At 42.2% G+C, this 18,394-nt stretch overlaps 1 protein-coding gene across 2 annotated transcripts in view; it reads right to left on the bottom strand.

The window, feature by feature from the left end:
• The window catches only part of NIPAL2 (NIPA like domain containing 2), a 52,085-nt gene that overhangs the window by 30,116 nt on the left and 3,575 nt on the right, over positions 1 to 18,394 (bottom strand). For both annotated transcript variants that reach the window (XR_003923176.2, XM_030012808.2), the window contains exons 2-3: positions 4,424 to 4,492; positions 1,141 to 1,312 (exon numbers count right to left, since the gene is read on the bottom strand). Coding sequence is in view for 1 of the 2 variants with exons in the window: in XM_030012808.2 (XP_029868668.1) it covers positions 1,141 to 1,312; positions 4,424 to 4,492 (241 nt within the window). In the remaining variant the exon portion in view is untranslated. The remainder of the gene's footprint in view (positions 1 to 1,140; positions 1,313 to 4,423; positions 4,493 to 18,394) is intronic.

The following is an 18,394-nucleotide window of genomic DNA, read 5'->3' as shown; positions in this document are numbered from 1 at the left end:
CATTCTCCAAAATTCTGCAATAATTTAACATTAAAGGTTACAGTAAATTGCCTGCAGTTTCCTTCCCCCAATATTTCTTTGCTAAATTGCACCCATATATTGTTGGCTGCTTCCTTCCACTTCAACCAGGCAGTCCACCGGGAAGATAATTCATCTTTTCTACCTTCCCATGGAGAATCACTCACTGCAATGTCACTTCCAAGCATGAAACTAGTAGCTAGAGACAAACCATGAAATGTTATCACTTGTCAATAGCAAGCAAATGGGCTCCAGCGTATGCAGAGCTGTTGTGATATCTCAGCCCTAGATGTTTCAGCTGTGGATATGGAGCAACTTGATTAAGGGATACAGCTGCACTCTGTATTCCTGCTTTCACAGCCTCTGCACAATATTGCCCTGTCCACTCTGCTTTGCTTTAACACAATATGATAACATATTTTAAAATTTATGTTTCTTTATGAAAGAAACAGACATCTCACACCTGTCAATGCCTTAATTACAAAGAAAGCACATGAAATAGAGAGTAAGTTCATATCAAATGGGTCCTAAGGATAAGAATTCTGCTAATGTCCAATTAAGCTGCACATGAAGGAACAACTGAACAACTTTGATAATGTCCATAAATGAGCTAAACATTTCAGGAAATCTCTAGGCCCTTTTTGTCACACACTGCAGAAAGTCAAGCAAGTTTGCCCATGTCAGCATGAATCATGGTGATGGACAGGGGACAGGGAGCAGAAACTGCTTGGTGTGACGATAACAGAAAACACGTTGTAGGTACTCAGGATCAGACCACAGCTCTATGCAGTCAGCAGGATGCCAGCCTCCCACTTCGAGGGCTTGCAGAGCCTGTAACACTGGTACAGCACTGGGTGACCAACTGGCAGGAACTAGCAGAGCACAGAGTGACACAAACGACAAAACTATAGAAAAAGAAAGATATTAGAAGAGTCTCTTAAGTAAAGGGTTTGTGTTCAACTGTCAGCTCATGTAATTATATGAATAATTTCTTTTCAAACCACAAAAACTAACATTTTCCCCTTGTGTTCCTGCTGCAGCTCCTGTGGTATTATTCCTCTAGTCACAAACAAGCATTTGATTAAAGTATGTACCCAAGCAAGAAATGGCAAACCATCTCACCTATCACAGATACACATCCCAGTGGAGCAACAAGGGCAACGGGGGCAAATCCGTAGGCTGTGACATTGCCCACCTCTCCAAGCCCCAGGAGGGTAATCCCACACCACCACAGCTTGCTTGTGTAGTAGGGCTTCGGCTCTGTTTCACAAGCCAGTCGGAGATGAGCGCGTTTCTAGAAAATTAATTATTAGGAATAGGCATGAAAAGAAAGGCTTCCATTGTGTTCTTATGTCTGACAAAAGTGGAATAATTAAAGGGGCTGTCAACTTCAAATTCCAGGTGTGTCAAGGTTTTCTTTTTAAACATGACTTTCAGCTTGTTGTTGCAGACACACTGCTTTGTGTTAACTCGGTGCTGCTTCAGATGCGTGCTTTCTTAACCATGGTGGAAATTACTGAAAAATTAGACCTCTGAATAAACCTGAAAAATATGAATTGAATACTAGCTAGTGCTTCCTAGCTATCACTGCACACCTCTGTTCTTCTCTCAAAGCAAAGCTCAGCAGCTGTGCTCTGAATCTGGAAACACTCAAGGGCAGGAGATGGGGCAGAATCAGACTGTGGCAACAAACCGCGAGAAGGGGACCAGGCAACTTGGTGCTTCTGCTGCATGATACATATCCTTGCCAGAAATACAATTTCAAAAGGAAAAAGGCAGCACTTACTTAATCATATCTGCTGTAGGGAGGACTCTAAATTAATTAGGTAGAATTTAGGATTTGGCTACAATCTTCTGTTTGACCTTAGAAGAAGATCTCAGGTAAAGCATTATTTTCAGAAGGAAAACCAGCTATACCTGTATCAACAGGTATAATATATACTCAACTAATACTTCATCAACATTTCTTGTTGGAGAAACTATCATTGACGCATGTAATTGTTGTCTCTCTGGCTGTACAGCAAGAACCTGTATATAACAGGATAATTTGACTTTGATCACACTGGTCTTCTGAAACAGAGTCCAGGCAGTCTCCATCAGGAAGGTGTCATGATTGGCAAGGATGCAATGTTTACCACATTAGTTCTGCAGAATAGTTTCCTTTCTCAGATTCCTCACCAGCCTCTCTGCACATGGGTCAAAAAGTTGGAAACCAAATGATATGGTTATTGTAGTATAAATGGTGGTAAATTACATTTTTCTTTCCGTCAGTTGATATTTGATTTTGGAAGTCTCCCTGCAGAGCCCCAGGGAAGTTGTAAACATACTCCCATTCTACTCTGTATTCTACGCTACAGAGTATGGGCCAAACAGTAAGGTCTGTGATACACCATAGTCTCAGTCGTTCCTCTTTTTGAGAGGATGCAGCACATTAGTGCAGCTTCATGCTGTGGAACATGTTCAGGGGATGAAATTCTAGGAAGTTTAGCCCTCCAAGGAGAAAAGGAGCATAAGGAAATCAAAATTCCCTGAGCTACAGACCAGCAGTTCACAGTAACATCCAGGATTTTGCATGTTTCATTTTTATAAACAAAACCAAAAAAAGCCCAATAAAGATCCAATTGAAATGAATATTAAATAATATTCAAATCAAGAATCCAAATTTCTGCTGAAAACCAAATAGGATGAGTTCTTAACTGAATCCTGAACTCTGGTTTCTCCCTAGATTCTTGTAGGAATAACTCTTGGGGGCACAGTGTGATGGAAAAGATGCAATGAACACAGGAGGGTGAGCTCAGCGGCTCCCCTACAGCCTTCTTTCTCCAGATGTCTCCCTTCTTTGCATAGTAATGTGTGTGGATGGTATTTTGGTGGAGGCTGTTTATAATCCAGCTGAAATACATTGTAAATGGTGGGCTGTTCTTTAGCTGACAACCAGCTAGAGGGAAGAGAGTCAGGATAACTGACTGCATGGTGGGAGAGGGAGAGAGAACAATAAAATTTGGCCTGTGCTTTTAATATGAGTGTGAAAATAAATGTTGAGATGTAGGGAAAGTCATTATTCATATTTATAAGATACTGTTACTAAATGGAGAAGAATCTATTTTAAAGCATAAATAAAAATTTCAGTTGAAACTGTCTGTTAAGTGGCAATGCAGAGCTATTGGGTTTTCCCAAACAGCATTTAAAAAGCTGGAAGATTGTTCAAATCCAGTAAATGCTGTTAATGATTACAAGTCAGTAGAAGTCTGTCTGCATGCTTCAGTACATCCCCTGGCAAAGCATCCACTTTGGCACTCAGTGCCCTCAGCAAACAAAAGATATGAAGTCTGAACAACCTCATTATTATGGGCTGGACTGAATTTCCACTTCACCAACAAGAATTTTTCTGTTGAAACAGAGCCTGTCCTAGTACTGTCACCATCAGCAAGTTGGAACTCATATTAGAGAAGCATCAGTCATCTCAACCTGCCTGCCATCTCTGGCTAAACAGATTTCTTTCTATGGGATTCTCCAACTAGAGATACTTAAAATAGAAGGGAATCATTAAAGAACCTCCCAGCATTAATATAATGGGTTATTATGAATAGAAGATTCATAGCTCTCTGTTTTATCCTTCACAGAAAAAACAAGAAATAGCATTATATGAGACATATACAATTCAAAATACAAGCTAGCAAAAATACTTTTTCTGGACAACTTACGCAACATCTTCTGCACTTTAAAAACTTTTGTTAGAAGACCTAAAAATACCATGAAGTCTACGAGATACAGATTACAATCAATTATTTAACTTTCTACTGAATATGTATTCTAATTATTAATACAGAAAGGATTTTATAAATCTCATCCTACAACCCTTTACCATAGTTGTAAGGTCAGCACCTCCCATTGCTTTTATGATGTAAAATAATATTTATTCAGATTATTTCATCCTAATTGCAGAAGGAAAACTAAATTGGTCAAAGTTGTTTTGGGGTCCAATATTACAAAAAACTTTATGTTTCTATGCATTTGATTACATTAATCACTTCATTAAGCAGTGCCTAAGACCTTGTGGTCAAGTCCATTTTAGATTTTGACACTCTGAGACAGGTTCATGTGATGTCCAGTGGGACCACAAGCAGGTCACAGCTGGTATTTCCTTATGGCACATTACAAGGAGGAGGAGGAGGAGTTATGAATTTTTATTCTGTTCCCATATGAGAATCACAGCACAGAACAGGTTGAGAGCTATCATACCGCTAACAACTACAGCAGGGCACTGTTAACCTACAGTTAAAGAGAGGGAATGTTTATTAAATGCAACTAAATTTGTGTTTTGAACTTCACCATAAAAACAAATTGTAACATAAGTTACTTGCTAAATATAAACAACTCTGAATAAAGAGAAATAATTTCATACCTGTATATTCAAAGAGACACTAATCAGAAAATTTGAAGCAGCAGCAAGTAAAACTCCCAAGAGCTGAGTCTGCAAGATCACAAAACAAAGAAATACAAAAATACTTCTTTTTAGTTTAAGAAGAATAATACAATGGTGGTTTTCTGATAGCACATTATAACCCAATCAAAAACAAATTATTGCACTTTTCAGTCACTGAGTTCAGGCTGCACTGATAAAAAATATCTCTGCACAGCTGACTAGGGCTTAAGTAGTAAACAGCTGGGAATGGAGAGGGCATCCCAGTGCAGGAGGTGGTTTTGCTGTCCTTCAGTAGAACACCTTCTTAAATCTCACGAAAGAAAAAACTAGAGAGGTCTCACTTGAACACTACACACAGGTATTCTTCTTTTCGAAAAAAAGGACCTGTTTTGTTACATAATCCAGAAGGAAAATCAACAGCAATCAAACTGTTCATATTGGAACACAATTATCTTACGTGTTAACATATCTGCTATTTGACAGGGCAGCAGGGAACATAGGTCTCCTGACAGTTTCTTTAATGTATTGTGTTATTTCATCAAATTCTTTTCTAATCAGCCTGTCTAATTTTCAGTAAGATTTGCAAACTTGCTATGAAGCTGAGAAATTAAAAACATTCAAGCAGGATTCATTATTTTGGAAAGCAGCCATTTAAAGATGCAATTTCAGCAATCTCAAATAACAGGTACATGGTAGAGCTCCCTGTCTACTTTCAAAATGTTGTTACACTTTGTATATTGTCATAAGTGTATTCAAGACCCTTTCAAGGTCACTGGTATGGTGCTGTGAGGAGCCCCATTAGCTTGTAGAGAAGACAAAGACAAACATGTTCTTATAAACAAGGTCTTGGTAACATAACCCAGCATAACTATTGCTTGCAAGCTGTAAAGCTGCATCCAACTCAGTGCTCGCAGCCTCCTCAGCTTTCATGACTCCTCCAAGAAGGTCCCTGAGCACCTATGAACAGGCAGTGCCTACCAGCCACAGAGACTGTTGCCCTTCAACATTTATAAAGAACAAGATGTGTTCCAGCAAGCTCTTGGAGGGGAGGGTTATTATTGTGGTTAGGTAACTCCCAGACTGGGAAAGAGCATCCCCAAAAGTGTGAAGAAACAACAGCCTTATTACAAATGGATGATAATATTCTTATTTAAGCGCCACAGCTGAATGCAACTGCCTCCAGCCCATGCATTTCTGTAGTGGCTTAGACTCAGAAGGAGAAGCAGACAACAGAATTGCTCTGGGTGAAATGCTTGGCTGGCTGCCAGGTGTCACCAAGATGTGACTGACGGGTACAAGGGGATGCAGAGAGGGGAATGCAGGAGGTGAGAGAGCTCCCTTTGCTCACACATCCTTTATGCTAAGTATTGCAGCACCAGTGCCACAGCCTGCGTACAAGAGGCGTTCGATGAGAAGAATTACTCAAGAGTTTTGCCCATACCCTCTAGTGCCTGGCCACTGGAGGTCCTTCCCATCTTGCATCCCCTCCCTGCACCCCAGTATCCTCCAGTGGATGCTCCATCAGCGCGTCCTGGGCTCTCACGCACAGTGCATTTTCCATGCTCTGGGAACAGCCCTCCCTGGGAGCAGTGGGGAGTGTGTGACAAGACGTCTCAACACACCTCGGCACAGACGTCTCTGCTGAGATCAGGTGCTAACTGTTACAGGGACGCAAGCAGCCTTTGCAGCCTCCTTCCACGCTGGGGAAATGCTGTCATATGGTCCCCACCCAGGATCCCACAGAAGTAGAGGGGATCGGTTTTCCTTCCTGAGGCTTCGAGAGTGTAGCATTAAATTCTGAGCATTGATCTTGCGCAAAGTTTGACCACTTCACAGGTGGGTTATTTCAGGCCCCTCATCATCCTGCACACACAGCAGCTTCAATAAAACAGCAGTTAAATCAAAATTGTTTTCTTGGTCCCAAAGATTTGTTCTTTTCAAATAACAACATGCTCCCTTGTGAGGGGGTGGAGAAGTGGCCTCGTCATGAAGCATTTAAGAAAGAGGAGACAGTAAGGAACAGAAAACAGAAACTGCCACCTCATTTACCCCATCATTTTATTGCTTTCACATCAGTAACTGTAATACATCCACACTACTCCCAGCAGAGAACCCAGTCTCTCTGTGGCTCTTTTCTTTTCAGTGGCCGATCCTACCCTTATGGCTGCATCTCTGGATAACCCTTTGATGGCTTTACACACTGCATGGACAGGGACTCCAGAAGGAAGTTTTCCAATGCCCTGCATCACTGGCATCCCCTCCAGAAGAGCGACTGCTTTTGAACGACATTGGTTGCTTTGTCAGGCACCTGTGAGCTTGGCTCAGATATCCTTGTGGGACACATAATATCTCTAACATGATGACCACCCGGTGTCTGAACAGGAACCATCACCCAAAAGTCAATCCTCTTCTTACAGATTCCAGAAACTGCCAGGAACAGAAAACAGGTCAAAAACTTTGGTCGTCTCCTCCTCATTTGCTGGGAAATACCGAGACATGTGTGACCATTGTCTCAATACTTCCCTGTGAAATACCGAGATCAGTATTTCCCTCAGCTGAGGCTGGGCTGGGACATGGGCCTGTGGGTGGGCCGGGCTCAGCAGGACCCAGGGCAGGGCTGTGGGGAGCTGGAGACCGGCCCTGCGGTGGCATCGCTGGAGCAGAGGCTGACGGCCCCAGGGGGCTGAAATGGGGTCCCTGGCCTTGGGCAGGGTGGGAGAGCCCGGGGGTGGGCAGGGACGGGTAGGGCTGTGGGCGCCTGACAAACACATGCAAAGCTGTCGAGGTGACACTCCCTTGTGCCTAACTGAAGCAACCTCCTCTGTCTGCACATAAGGAAAAACAGTGCATGTGTACGATCAAGGCAAATTCGTAGTGGCAGTCTGGGCTCAAAACTTACCCTCATTGCTCAGGTCATTTTATTGTAATGACCACATGTTTCACCTGAGCGTTGCTGTTGGCATATATACTGCGCTGCCTGCTCCAGGCTGACATGTGTTAATGAGCTCTGGTTAATATGGTGATAGCACCATACTTCCAAACCCAGGGCTGGACAGACCCTTAAAGATTAAAAGCAGAGTACGATGCCCTAAGGAGGTCAAATATCACATGGATCCATTCAGGGAGATGAGATGAAAGTACAGTAACGCCATGCAGCGATAGCACTCAAAACTGTCTTGTACAGGTTCATACTCAGACATGCCAATATTAAAGAAAACAACAGGGAACAAAAATGAAGTAAAGAGGAAAATTAGATTGCAAACTTCACAAATCAGACTGCATCTTAAATCAGCAGGCAATTTCTAATGCACAAGAGCTATCACATACAGCAGCACTCAAAGCAGGAGAGAAAAAATAGGATACCGTATCTCAGGCTAGTAAAACCGTACATGAATGAAAGATGACCTGTGACAGAAGATAGATCACCCTACCAAACCAAAACGGTTGCTATATTGCCCTGAAGGCCACCGCAACCCTTCTGTTCCCATCTTGTGATGTAAAAGGCTTCATTATTTTTGCTGCGTCTGCCATTCAACATCCTTTAGAGGCTAGAGGACTGGTGGAACAGCCAGTTTTATAAGTAATAAACATGACATTCTCTGAACACAGAGTTTCCAGTTGTGATATCCAGTTGTGATATCATCCACAGCACTGCAGGGCTTCCCACACATAAGTCTTGAGACAAACCTCCGTGAGGGAATTCAGTTGCAGACACAACTTCAGAGCCATGGTGCTACTTCAGTCAACTAAGGACTTCTACAGGAAAAAGCCTTAAATATTCAAAACTGTTGGCGTAAAATGCAAGTCCCTTCATCACCAAAACATCTGTTTGAACATACAGGCCACTTTGTTGGACCCTGGATTTCAAACTGTTGACGCATTCTTCCAGTGCTTCCAAATGCATGAGACTTGTCACAGAAATATCCTGCCCTTAAGTTTTCCAGAAAGTAAAAAAACACCACAGAAACTTGATTTCTTTCACCTTAATATGGTTTGGAACAAGCCATGAAAGTCACTTGCTGGCTTTGCAGTCCTTTCTAGATAGTCCCCAAGCACACAGACCATGGACTGACGCTGTGGATCTGCCAACATATTCCTCGGTGGCAAAGCTGGCTTGAGGAATGCCTTCCTCTGCCCCCCCATTCCCTCACTGCCTCATTTGCGCTAAAACAACTATTTGTGAGGCTGGCAAGGCACTGTTCCAGGTTTGAAATAACCCTCTTAAAATATACCCCATTAGCATTATGTTCTTTATAAGCCACCTGTCAATGTTTAACACTAAAGGCTCATCAAAATTCACAAGCCACAGCAAGGGTTTTAAAATGGTGACCCTGCACGGTTTGCCAGGGGTGACAGTGGCCTGTACAGGGGGCTGCTGGGGTGAATGAGTTCAAGAAGTGGCAAATTTGTCTCGAGCAAGGCACCCTCATCTCTTGCCTGGCATCCCCCACCCCAGTCGCATGAGGCTTTTGCACAAGCCCAGGCACGGGAAAGAGAGGTTTGAACGATCGGTCAGTAGGCATCCATTTGTCAAGTGAAGTGGCAACATATTGCTATTCAAAATAGATGAGCGGCAGTATGGCATATTGCTGCTTCAAGCACTTCAAGCATTCATGAAGGACCTGATGCTTATTTATGCTAGCACCTTTTCACATCATTCTGCCAGTGTTTTAAAAGGGCATTTTACATGCAAGCTCTCTTTTTATTGTCAAAGTAAAGTAAGGGGTTTACGGCAAATGAAAGCCAGGCTGAAATCTAAATCTTTGGCACTAATTCTAATAAATTTATCCCTTGCAGACTAAAATCTGCATTGAAGACTCAGTTATACAGTGAGATGCAATTTATCCATGTTAATGTATGTTTTCCTAATGCACATTAAACTGCAGTTGTCAGGCCTGTGAAATAAAAACTTAGAAAGTTTAACTTAATTCAGAGTGACTAAAAGATAAATGGCCATTATTTATGGAAACTTGCTATGCCTATAAATTGAACAGATGAGCAGAAAATAAACACTTCAAAAGTATGTTGACGGCTCACTCATCGAGGCTAGTTAAACTGTTCCTCCTATTTTTATTTCTGCATTTATTTGTGATCGAAAGGTGTTCCCAACAAATGTAATGACATATACTGCTTCAAAACCTACACATTGTTTCCAGTAATTAGGATTTTGTCAGATCTCAATGGATCTTCTAAAAAAGGGCGGGGGGGGGGGGGGGGGCGGAATGCCTTCTAAAGTTCCAATTCTGAGTTAACTCTGAAGCAAGGGGAATTCAGAGTTCTTAACAAAAACCATATTTTTCAAAGAGCCACCATGTGGAATTAGGAGAGGCTTATCATCTAGCTATTATTATTCACAGAGCTCTGGCTATACTCGGTGCTTTACAGATGTATAAAGAAAACAAGGTCCTTGTTTCAATGGTTTTCACAGTGCAATTCATATACTCATATGTGGGTTCAGGCCCATATGAAGTACTGGAGGACAGCTGAAATAAGAGTAAAAGGGCAATTACCAGTGTTGGAACATGTAATGAAAATACCTTTGATTCGTTCATTGTGACATAAAAGAGAAAAGACATTGTTCAATATACAAGAAGGAGAGAACAAAAACATTTGGCGCCATCTTTGTTAGGAACAGAAGGAAAGAGGAGGCTTGGTAAATAAGTCAGGATAAATGTGAGTGAAGACAAGATAGTTTGTAGATTTTACACAGGTCACCAGGCTGGATTCCAGACCACAGTAGATAAAGTTCCTATCTCATTAATATTACAGCATCTTTGCCTTTACTAGGTTTTACTTTTTGTTACCTCACAAATCTAAAATATATCTTCTTCCAGAAAAAAGACATACTGTAAAGGCTGGAAGGAGACCCTGGTAAGTTATGAAAAGTTGTGGGAACTTGAAAGGATAAAGCAACTACAGAAGTGGGACCCTTCTATTCATCTCCATGCTTTAATCATTTTCATGCAATCTTATTTATCTTCATCAGTCTGATTACTTCAATTAATGTTCGTAATGGATAACAGAGACGAAGAATATGAATTGTAAAATATACTAAAGTAACTTTCAATATGCTCACTTAATGTTAACAAGCATTATGAGTAGTAATTTTTTTCCTTTTTGAAGAGTTACAACCAAACCTCCCAACTCCTGAATTCCAACTTATTCTCAGGAAACAAATCTCAAAATTAGAAATAAATGGGAGAATGGGGAAGAGGCAGGATGGATTTTCACACTGTTCCTCAGGTGAATAGCCTGGGATACTTTGCTGCATAATCAAAGACCATTTCATGGTTTTAATACCGCCTGTTAGATTGCAAATAAAAACCTCTCCAATGACTGTATAACAGAGGGTCTAAAAATTTCAATCACACTTGATAACATCTTAATAGAAAGATTTTCTTAAGGACCATCACATAACATCTCTATGGCAACTACAGAAATTACATACCAGGAAAAGCAAGAATAGGATTATAAACTTTTGCCAGTTTGCAGGTCCCTCAGGAGAAACAAGGAGGCAAGCCAGCATTGCCTGACCAGCTTCTCCCACAAAATGGCCAGTTGGCTCAGGGATACTCCTCTATGGCTGCCCAGGAGCAGGCTTTCTGGATATTCCTGTTTGACCCTGTCTAATTCCTGGTGTACAAGGTAAGGTTCAAGCCAGACCACTCAAAGCCTAGGTAATTAATTCCCAGAAGCTACAGCCTGGCTCACATTGAGAGGCTGTGCTGCTCTTCTCCCTGCTTCATGTGGCTTCCTGGACCCCTAAATCGAGAGCCAAGGCTCACAGGGAGCTGGAGTGTACCAGTTCACACCCTGCGAGATGGAGCTAGCTCTGCCTCTGCTCAGAGAGATAGGCAAGCTCAAAAGGGAGCTATCTGAACAACCGAGTAAATAGTGCTGTTAAAAGTGACATCAGGTTGCAGGACAAGGCACAGAGAGTACGGTTGGAGAGATGGCTCACTCCGCATGTGCACACAAACATGCCTCCAAACCAAGCATAGCTAGCTCATTCCCTCTTGTTATTGTAGTGCAAGTCTTGCTGGAGTACAAATGAGCTATTTCTGATTCCATTTAAATCAGATACACAAAACCCTGACAGAAATGTAGCCAGCTTAATACATTATTTACCAAATCCTAAAAAGAACTTTTACATTAAAATCTCCCTTTACCAGCTAAGAGGAGCTCACGAGAGGAATGACATGCCTCTTCCAGCATGCACCTCTCCAGCATCATTTTCCAACAAAGGCAGGCTTGTCTCCCATCCTGTCTCAATTAATCCTCTGTTAGCTATAACTAACCCTTCCTTTGATGTGCACAGAAAACGCTTCTCCACATCACAACCCGAGTGAACGCGCTCAGTTGTTGAACCCTGATGTCATATGTGTGGGCCAGGGGTAAACGTAGGCTGGAAATGAAGACACTCATTGTGTTAGGCTTCTAACAGGAGTAACAACAGGGGAGGGGAAAAAGAAAAGAACTGACTGCATTTAGAATGAAGTTTGATCCATATGTTAAAAGAATTACTTGATTTTATGGTAGGGGAATGGGCAGCCCAAAGGCCCTTCCAGTCTGCTGTTCCTGCAGAGGAGGGGTGCTGTACATTAGTTCCCTGCTTTCCTTCCTGCACCTCACGCACTTGGTCTCCTAGTTTCATTTCCACAGAGCGTCTTAATCATTTACAGATAGTTCCTAATACAAAAGAAATGACTGGACTCCAGAAGGCAGAACCTTCTGGTTAGCAACATTATTCATTTAAATATAAACAACTGCTAGATTATCAGTGATGATTTAAAAACAAAAGGTCTTGCACTCTCTAAAATATTCACACGTATGTATATGGGTATGTACACACACAAACATATAACTGGATGCTTTTAATTTGCAGATACTTCTGGTCAAAACTGTAAGATGCAAATCTGGGAATAACAAATAAACTCTTTAAAGAAATGATCTCATACGTGAATTTCTTGCAGGGGCCTGAGATATAGGCAATGGGCTTATGTTTTCCCAGCTGTCTCCCTGTGACACATTACAGTTGTGCCTTTTACTAGAAACTGTAACCTGATTTAAAGCATTGGTTACCATTTTGTAGTTCATGGTGGGTGCTGAAGTAAGGAGTGTCTAGTTCACAAGAATCCAAAACATCTACTACATAGTTGACTTCTGCTGCAGAAAACAGGAATCAGTTTAGCTGTATGATCCCTTCTAGGTACCTTAATCACATTTTTATGTTCTCTGTTGCACTTAAAGACATAACAAGGTGGTGAGTTTTTTCCCCAGTTTTGAGTATTATTGATCTTTCAGCAACTGTACTTTATGTGGATTCTCCTATATAGAACTTTTTTTCTGGTATTTTAGCATTAGTATAGGATAGAATGATTAGAAAGTTTCTTCTTGACAGGGATTACTATAGAGATGGGGCCATGAAGATAAAGTCAGTCTACTCCCTTTCAGAATTAAAAAAATGAAGGAAAACTGAGCACCCTTTTCATGAGTCAGATGCCATCATCTCTATGCTTTTGTAAACCATGCACTGCCCTTTAATTTGTCCTGGCAGCCTCTGATCTATAGATGTTGTGGTTTAACTGGGGCCAGCAGCTCAGCCCCACACAGCCACTTGCTCACTCCCCCCCCAGCAAGATGGGAAAGAGAATCAGAAGGGCAAAGGTGCAAAAACTCATGGGTTGAGATAAAGACAGTTTAACAGGTAAAGCAAAAACTGCATGCACAAGCAAAGCAAAATCAGGAATTCATTCACTACTTCCCATCAGCAGGCAGGTGTTCAGCCATTTCTAGAAAAGCAGGGCTCCATCATGCATAACAGTTACTTGGGAAGACAAATGCCATAATGCCAAAAGTCCCTCCTTCCTCCTTCTTCCCCCAGCTTTTATTACTGAGCAAGATGTCGTATGTTATGGCATATCCCTTTGGTCAACTGGGGTCAGCTGTCCCAGCTGTGTCCCCTCCCAATTTCTCGTGCACCCCCAGCCTACTCGGTGGCGGTGCAGTGTGAGAAACAGCAACTGCCTTGATGCTGTATAAGCACTGTTTAGCAATAACTGAAACATCCCCATGTTATCAACACTTTTTTTGTCACAAATCCAAACCATAGCCCCATACAAGTTACTATGAAGAAAATTAACTCTGGCCAAAACCAGTACAATAGTCAAGAGATGGAGCTAGAGTCTTGATCAGATGAAAGCTGCTATTATTTGTTTGACTGAAGCTTCTGCAGACACTACAAGCTTTGCTCTCCATCATCTTGACATGATGACTGAGTCATTACTGCATGATAACACAGACACTGAATGATAATGTTCATGGTGGTTTAGTCACTGCAGGGAGCAAAAGATTGTCACTGAAAGAAAGAGAAACAAAGGAAAGAGATTAATGTAATCAGAAGTCGATAAATACAAGAACCTTGTGACAACTCCAAAGCAGGAAAAAACCCACAAACAAACAAACAAACAAACAAAAAACCCCCCACAAAACCATAAGAGAAACATTAAGAAATAGTGGGTTAGAGTCATAAAGCAAGTAAATGGAGTCACAATTTATTTACTCCCAAGCTGAAGCCCCCAGAAATTAAACTAGATTTTAACTGGGAGTTAACTATCTGGGTACAAGTCTGTTATGTACACTAAACTCACATTCTGGTTGTTTTTCACAGGAATTTCTCTCCAGTGGAGATATCCTTGGCTGCTGAAGAAAAAGGCTTCAAGTGCAATCCTTATCAGCTGGCAAGATGACTTTGTTTTGAGCAGGATGACAGTTAAGTCATCGGACATGTTAGCTAAGACTCTGATGGAGTTTTTAGGTCCCATGAAGCTGATTTGGTTCTAGGGGATTAAATTTCAGCAAGAGCTAGGCTTGTCAACAAGAGGATATGTACTTCTATGTTACTACTTCACCTCAACCAGCATGAAGAAGCCATGTCCAAGGAGCCAGCATTTGCTTTGCTGTAAGTCATTGCTTCCACATGTGGGGGGGTTTCCTCCAAACCTTGCACTCATCATGGTCCAGACCCTGTATTCACCATAGGCCTCTGCATCACAGGGTTCTTTCTGTGGAACGCAGCAGGATACAAAGGGGAATATAGCCAGAGAGTCACTGCATGACTCATCCAAGAGTTAAACTCCAAAGATCCCGTGATTTGTCTCTACCACAGTTCCATAATCTCTCTTCATTCCCCCATTATGGGCAAAACAGTTCATATCACCAAACAAGGCCAAAGCTTCTAGCCTAGATGATGTAAATCAATCATGGACATCATGGAGGATAATTAAGTTACACCGGTATAAGCTCAATTTAAGCAGTACACATCTGTTTAGTTTGATATTGACTATTTCCTTTGAGCACACTCTGCAAATACCACTGCCATATTTCTTAAGATCTCTGCTCCAGGCCTGCCGTTGATTCGCACACCAACTGGCTGTCTTTTGAAGCTGCTGGCAGTACGTTTCAAAGTCCAGATTAGTCACAGAATGGAAAGCATATCTCCCAACTGTTCACATTAACAAATGCCATTCTTCTGGGACAATCTGTGGTGACATTATAAACATGAGCATAACAGTTTATACATGTCACCAAAACACCAAATGGAATAATCGCAACCTCCAGTTACTAGGTTAGCCAAAGGTCCTCACAAAGTGCACAGTCTGCTGTTTGTTCATCTTTCTAAAACCCTGGGGTTTGAGTTTGGTCAAATTTCTACTTGAGTCATTTGGATTCTTTTGATTCCTTCAAACAGAAGTTAATCAGATCCAGTGGACTGTTGGAGACATGCAAGGGTAAGATTCAGATATCTTTTTTTTTGATGCCCAAAGCAAACTTCAAGACTATAGAAAGAGGAAGATCATACTTCAGCTTCAAAGAGCAATACAGTCTTCTTTGGGTCACAAAATTGTAAGGGGCCACAGTGCCACAGGTGAGATTTTATGAGAAGGGCAACTTTTATTTAAAAAATTGTATCAATGAGTATTTTCCTGTCACTTTAGCCAGACAAACTGCCTCATCAAGGACTCAAATGAGCGCTGGGGCAAATGAAGCAGCAGAAGCATAGATTCAAGATGGGAGAAACACCACATCTTTGGGTGGCAGCCATGTCCTAGATCCACGCAGCAACCTCATGAAATCTCAGGAGCAGACAGGTGTTTGCCTAAGCAGCCAGACCTTCACCCTACATCACCTTGCAACTCCCAGGCAAGGCTGTGAGACACCAAAATCAACACAGTAGCCACTGCCGATTTTATTTGCAGAGTAATCTAGAAGTTGGGGGCAGGGAGGGCAAAGAGCTGCACTGAGCCAGACACCTCCAAAGCAGGGTAGGGATTCAGTCTTTCCTACTCAGTGCTGACTAAGGGAAGAGGAGCACTCACCCTGCTCTACTGGCTCCAGACTAAATCTGATTCTGCTGCTCTGGATCACTCTGCTGAAGAGCAGTGCCAGTGTTTTAAGCCCTGTAGTCAGTGGCTGAGCTGGATACCAGACAGAGTCTGGTATAATGCCCCCAATCTTTCTGTAAAATACCATTTTGAAGCAGTCCAAAGCAAAACTAATTTCTGCACTAGGTAGGATATGTATAACTTGTTACTCAAGTTTCCTTGCATTTGTCTTCTGCACCCCACTTTCTGACAAATGGCAAGAATTTTAATGTTCCTTATTGCCTAGAAATTTCCAACTTAATATTCTCAAACCTCTTAAAAGAGATTAACGTAATTATGAAGATCCTGTTTAACTCACTGTCACCTTCATGATTAAAAATAAAATAAAAAAATCAAATGCGTGTGTTCGTTAATGTCCTCTGAAAAACTGAAAACTCATTTTACCATGGCAGCCGTTGGGAGGGGAAGCATTGAAAACAGTCTGAGATTTGGGAAAAATAGCCCAGTGAGAATCAGGCAACAGGCACTCGGCAGAGCTATAGCTGGTGCTCAGCACGGCCTCAGCCCTGCGAGGGCAGTTGTTTCCAATGTCCTGGCTGAGGTTTCCAGGAGGAGCCACCAAGGCTGCTTTAGTTAAAATGAACTGTGAGTTGTCAGCCTAAATAAAAGAGCTTTGCTCACTACCTTCTGTTGGCTGTCAGGCTAGGAAGCACTCATTCAAGTAGCTCTGCCAGCAATGCTGAAGAGATGAAAGTGTCCAGAACAGATGGAGGATGAGCTGTCCCATCAATAGCATTTGCTTTGGGTCTGTGCCCCAGGCTCAAAACACAGACCTGAGTTGGTTTGCTGTATCTGCTGCCCAGTACCATGCTGAGCTTTGGGGGGAAACTGCCACAGGCACCTGACTTCTTCCAGCCTTGATAGGAGATAACCAAGCTGAGTGATAGAGGCCTGCCAATAACACAGCACTAGGAAATCAGGCTGTTCTGGGACACAGAGTAGTGCTGGGTGGAAACCAGATAAGCAGGTCACTCCTCAGGCTGGCTCAAAAAGCTGCATGCTACCCCCAGCCTTTGGGCTACTTTCCCACCTAGGGCATCTATTCCAGACCTGCTGTCCCATTCCCTGCCTCCTCTATATTCAGAGGTATAAACAGCTCCACAGCTTACTCCCTCTCTGCTTGCAGTGATTGAAGGAAAAAAGCTACATTCCCCTAAGGAATTTGAGAGTCGCAATGATACAAACATGCCTATGGTACTGTGCAAGGGGACAGGCAAGGGGTAAGGCTCTACTGTACTTATATCCCTTACCTTTGAGTAATGAGTAACTTCCCATGCAGCAACTGATCTTTCTTTAACCTGGAGGCTGCAGCTTATGAGCTGTATGCTCATTTCACACCAGACATGTTGTGATCTTTACATCTGCAGGGACAGCTGATGTTTGGCAAGGCAGAATGGATGTATGAGGTTGTAAGAAAGGTATAGGTGACCCTTTCTAACCAGTGCTCTATTTTTCTTTCTTATGTCAGCTTCTCGCTCACACTAAAGCTGTTCAGAGCACAACCCCCAGCAGATGAGACCTACAGCTCTGGCAGAGCCTGAAAGCTTGGGTGCAAAGCTGGCCCAGCTGACAGTCCTGCATTTATGACCCAAAGCCACACATCCTTTTCTAGCAGAGCCTAATTAAATGGGGACTAAGCCATGGAAATGCTGCTGGATTCCCAGCAGCAGAACAACACCAGAAGAGTGTGCATCGGCACTGGTAGCAACTGTTTGCAATGTTTCTTCATTATAAGCTTTGACTTTTGGATTCCCTATGACTGATTCAAAAAAGGTGTATCTGAAAGGCTGCACAAAGTTCTCTTCCTAACTTTTGATTTATAAGGACTGAAAATAACACACATTTCCCACTTAAGAAGACAGTATGCATTTTTTCCCATACACATTCCCCCATAAGATAAAGGAAACTGAAACTGTGTGAACTCTGAAATCTGACAGGTAAAGAACAACACAATGAAATAGAGTTAGTGTTTTGATACCCTTGTTTACTTGCAGTGAATAGTTTTAGAATAAGGAGCTGGGGGAGAAAAGGAAAAACTTTTCACCATAGTCTTCACAGATGAGTATAGCAGCAGACAGCTGGGTGAGGACATGTTTGTCTCTACTCTCCCCATGCTCAGGGACTGGTTTACTGATTAACCTGTAACAGTTAACATCTGCAGTCCATCAGGGAGCAGACTGCAGCATGAGGTACCCTACAGAGACTGAGAAAATGGCATTAAAATAAATCTACAAAACATGTGAAGTGGAAAAAAGCAGGAGGGTTTGCCTTCACCTTTAAGAGCCTGATAATATCTGGTGGTTGCTTCTTGCAGAGGAAAGCTGCCCTGGTTGAAACCCACATGTGCTGTGGCCATGCTGCCCTTTTGGCTCCCACCCTCACTTCCGTGGACACCTTGGCTTGCTCTAGAGCTTTCCCTGATTGAAAACTGTAGTTGGAAATGTCATTGTTTAAGTGCTTAAAATATCCTTGTGAATATTCATAGGATGTGCCATGACAACCCTTT

The sequence above is a fragment of the Aquila chrysaetos genome, chromosome 4, assembly GCF_900496995.4.
Source record: "Aquila chrysaetos chrysaetos chromosome 4, bAquChr1.4, whole genome shotgun sequence".
NCBI lineage: Eukaryota > Metazoa > Chordata > Aves > Accipitriformes > Accipitridae > Aquila > Aquila chrysaetos.
This window is presented reverse-complemented; position numbering and strand designations above follow the sequence as displayed.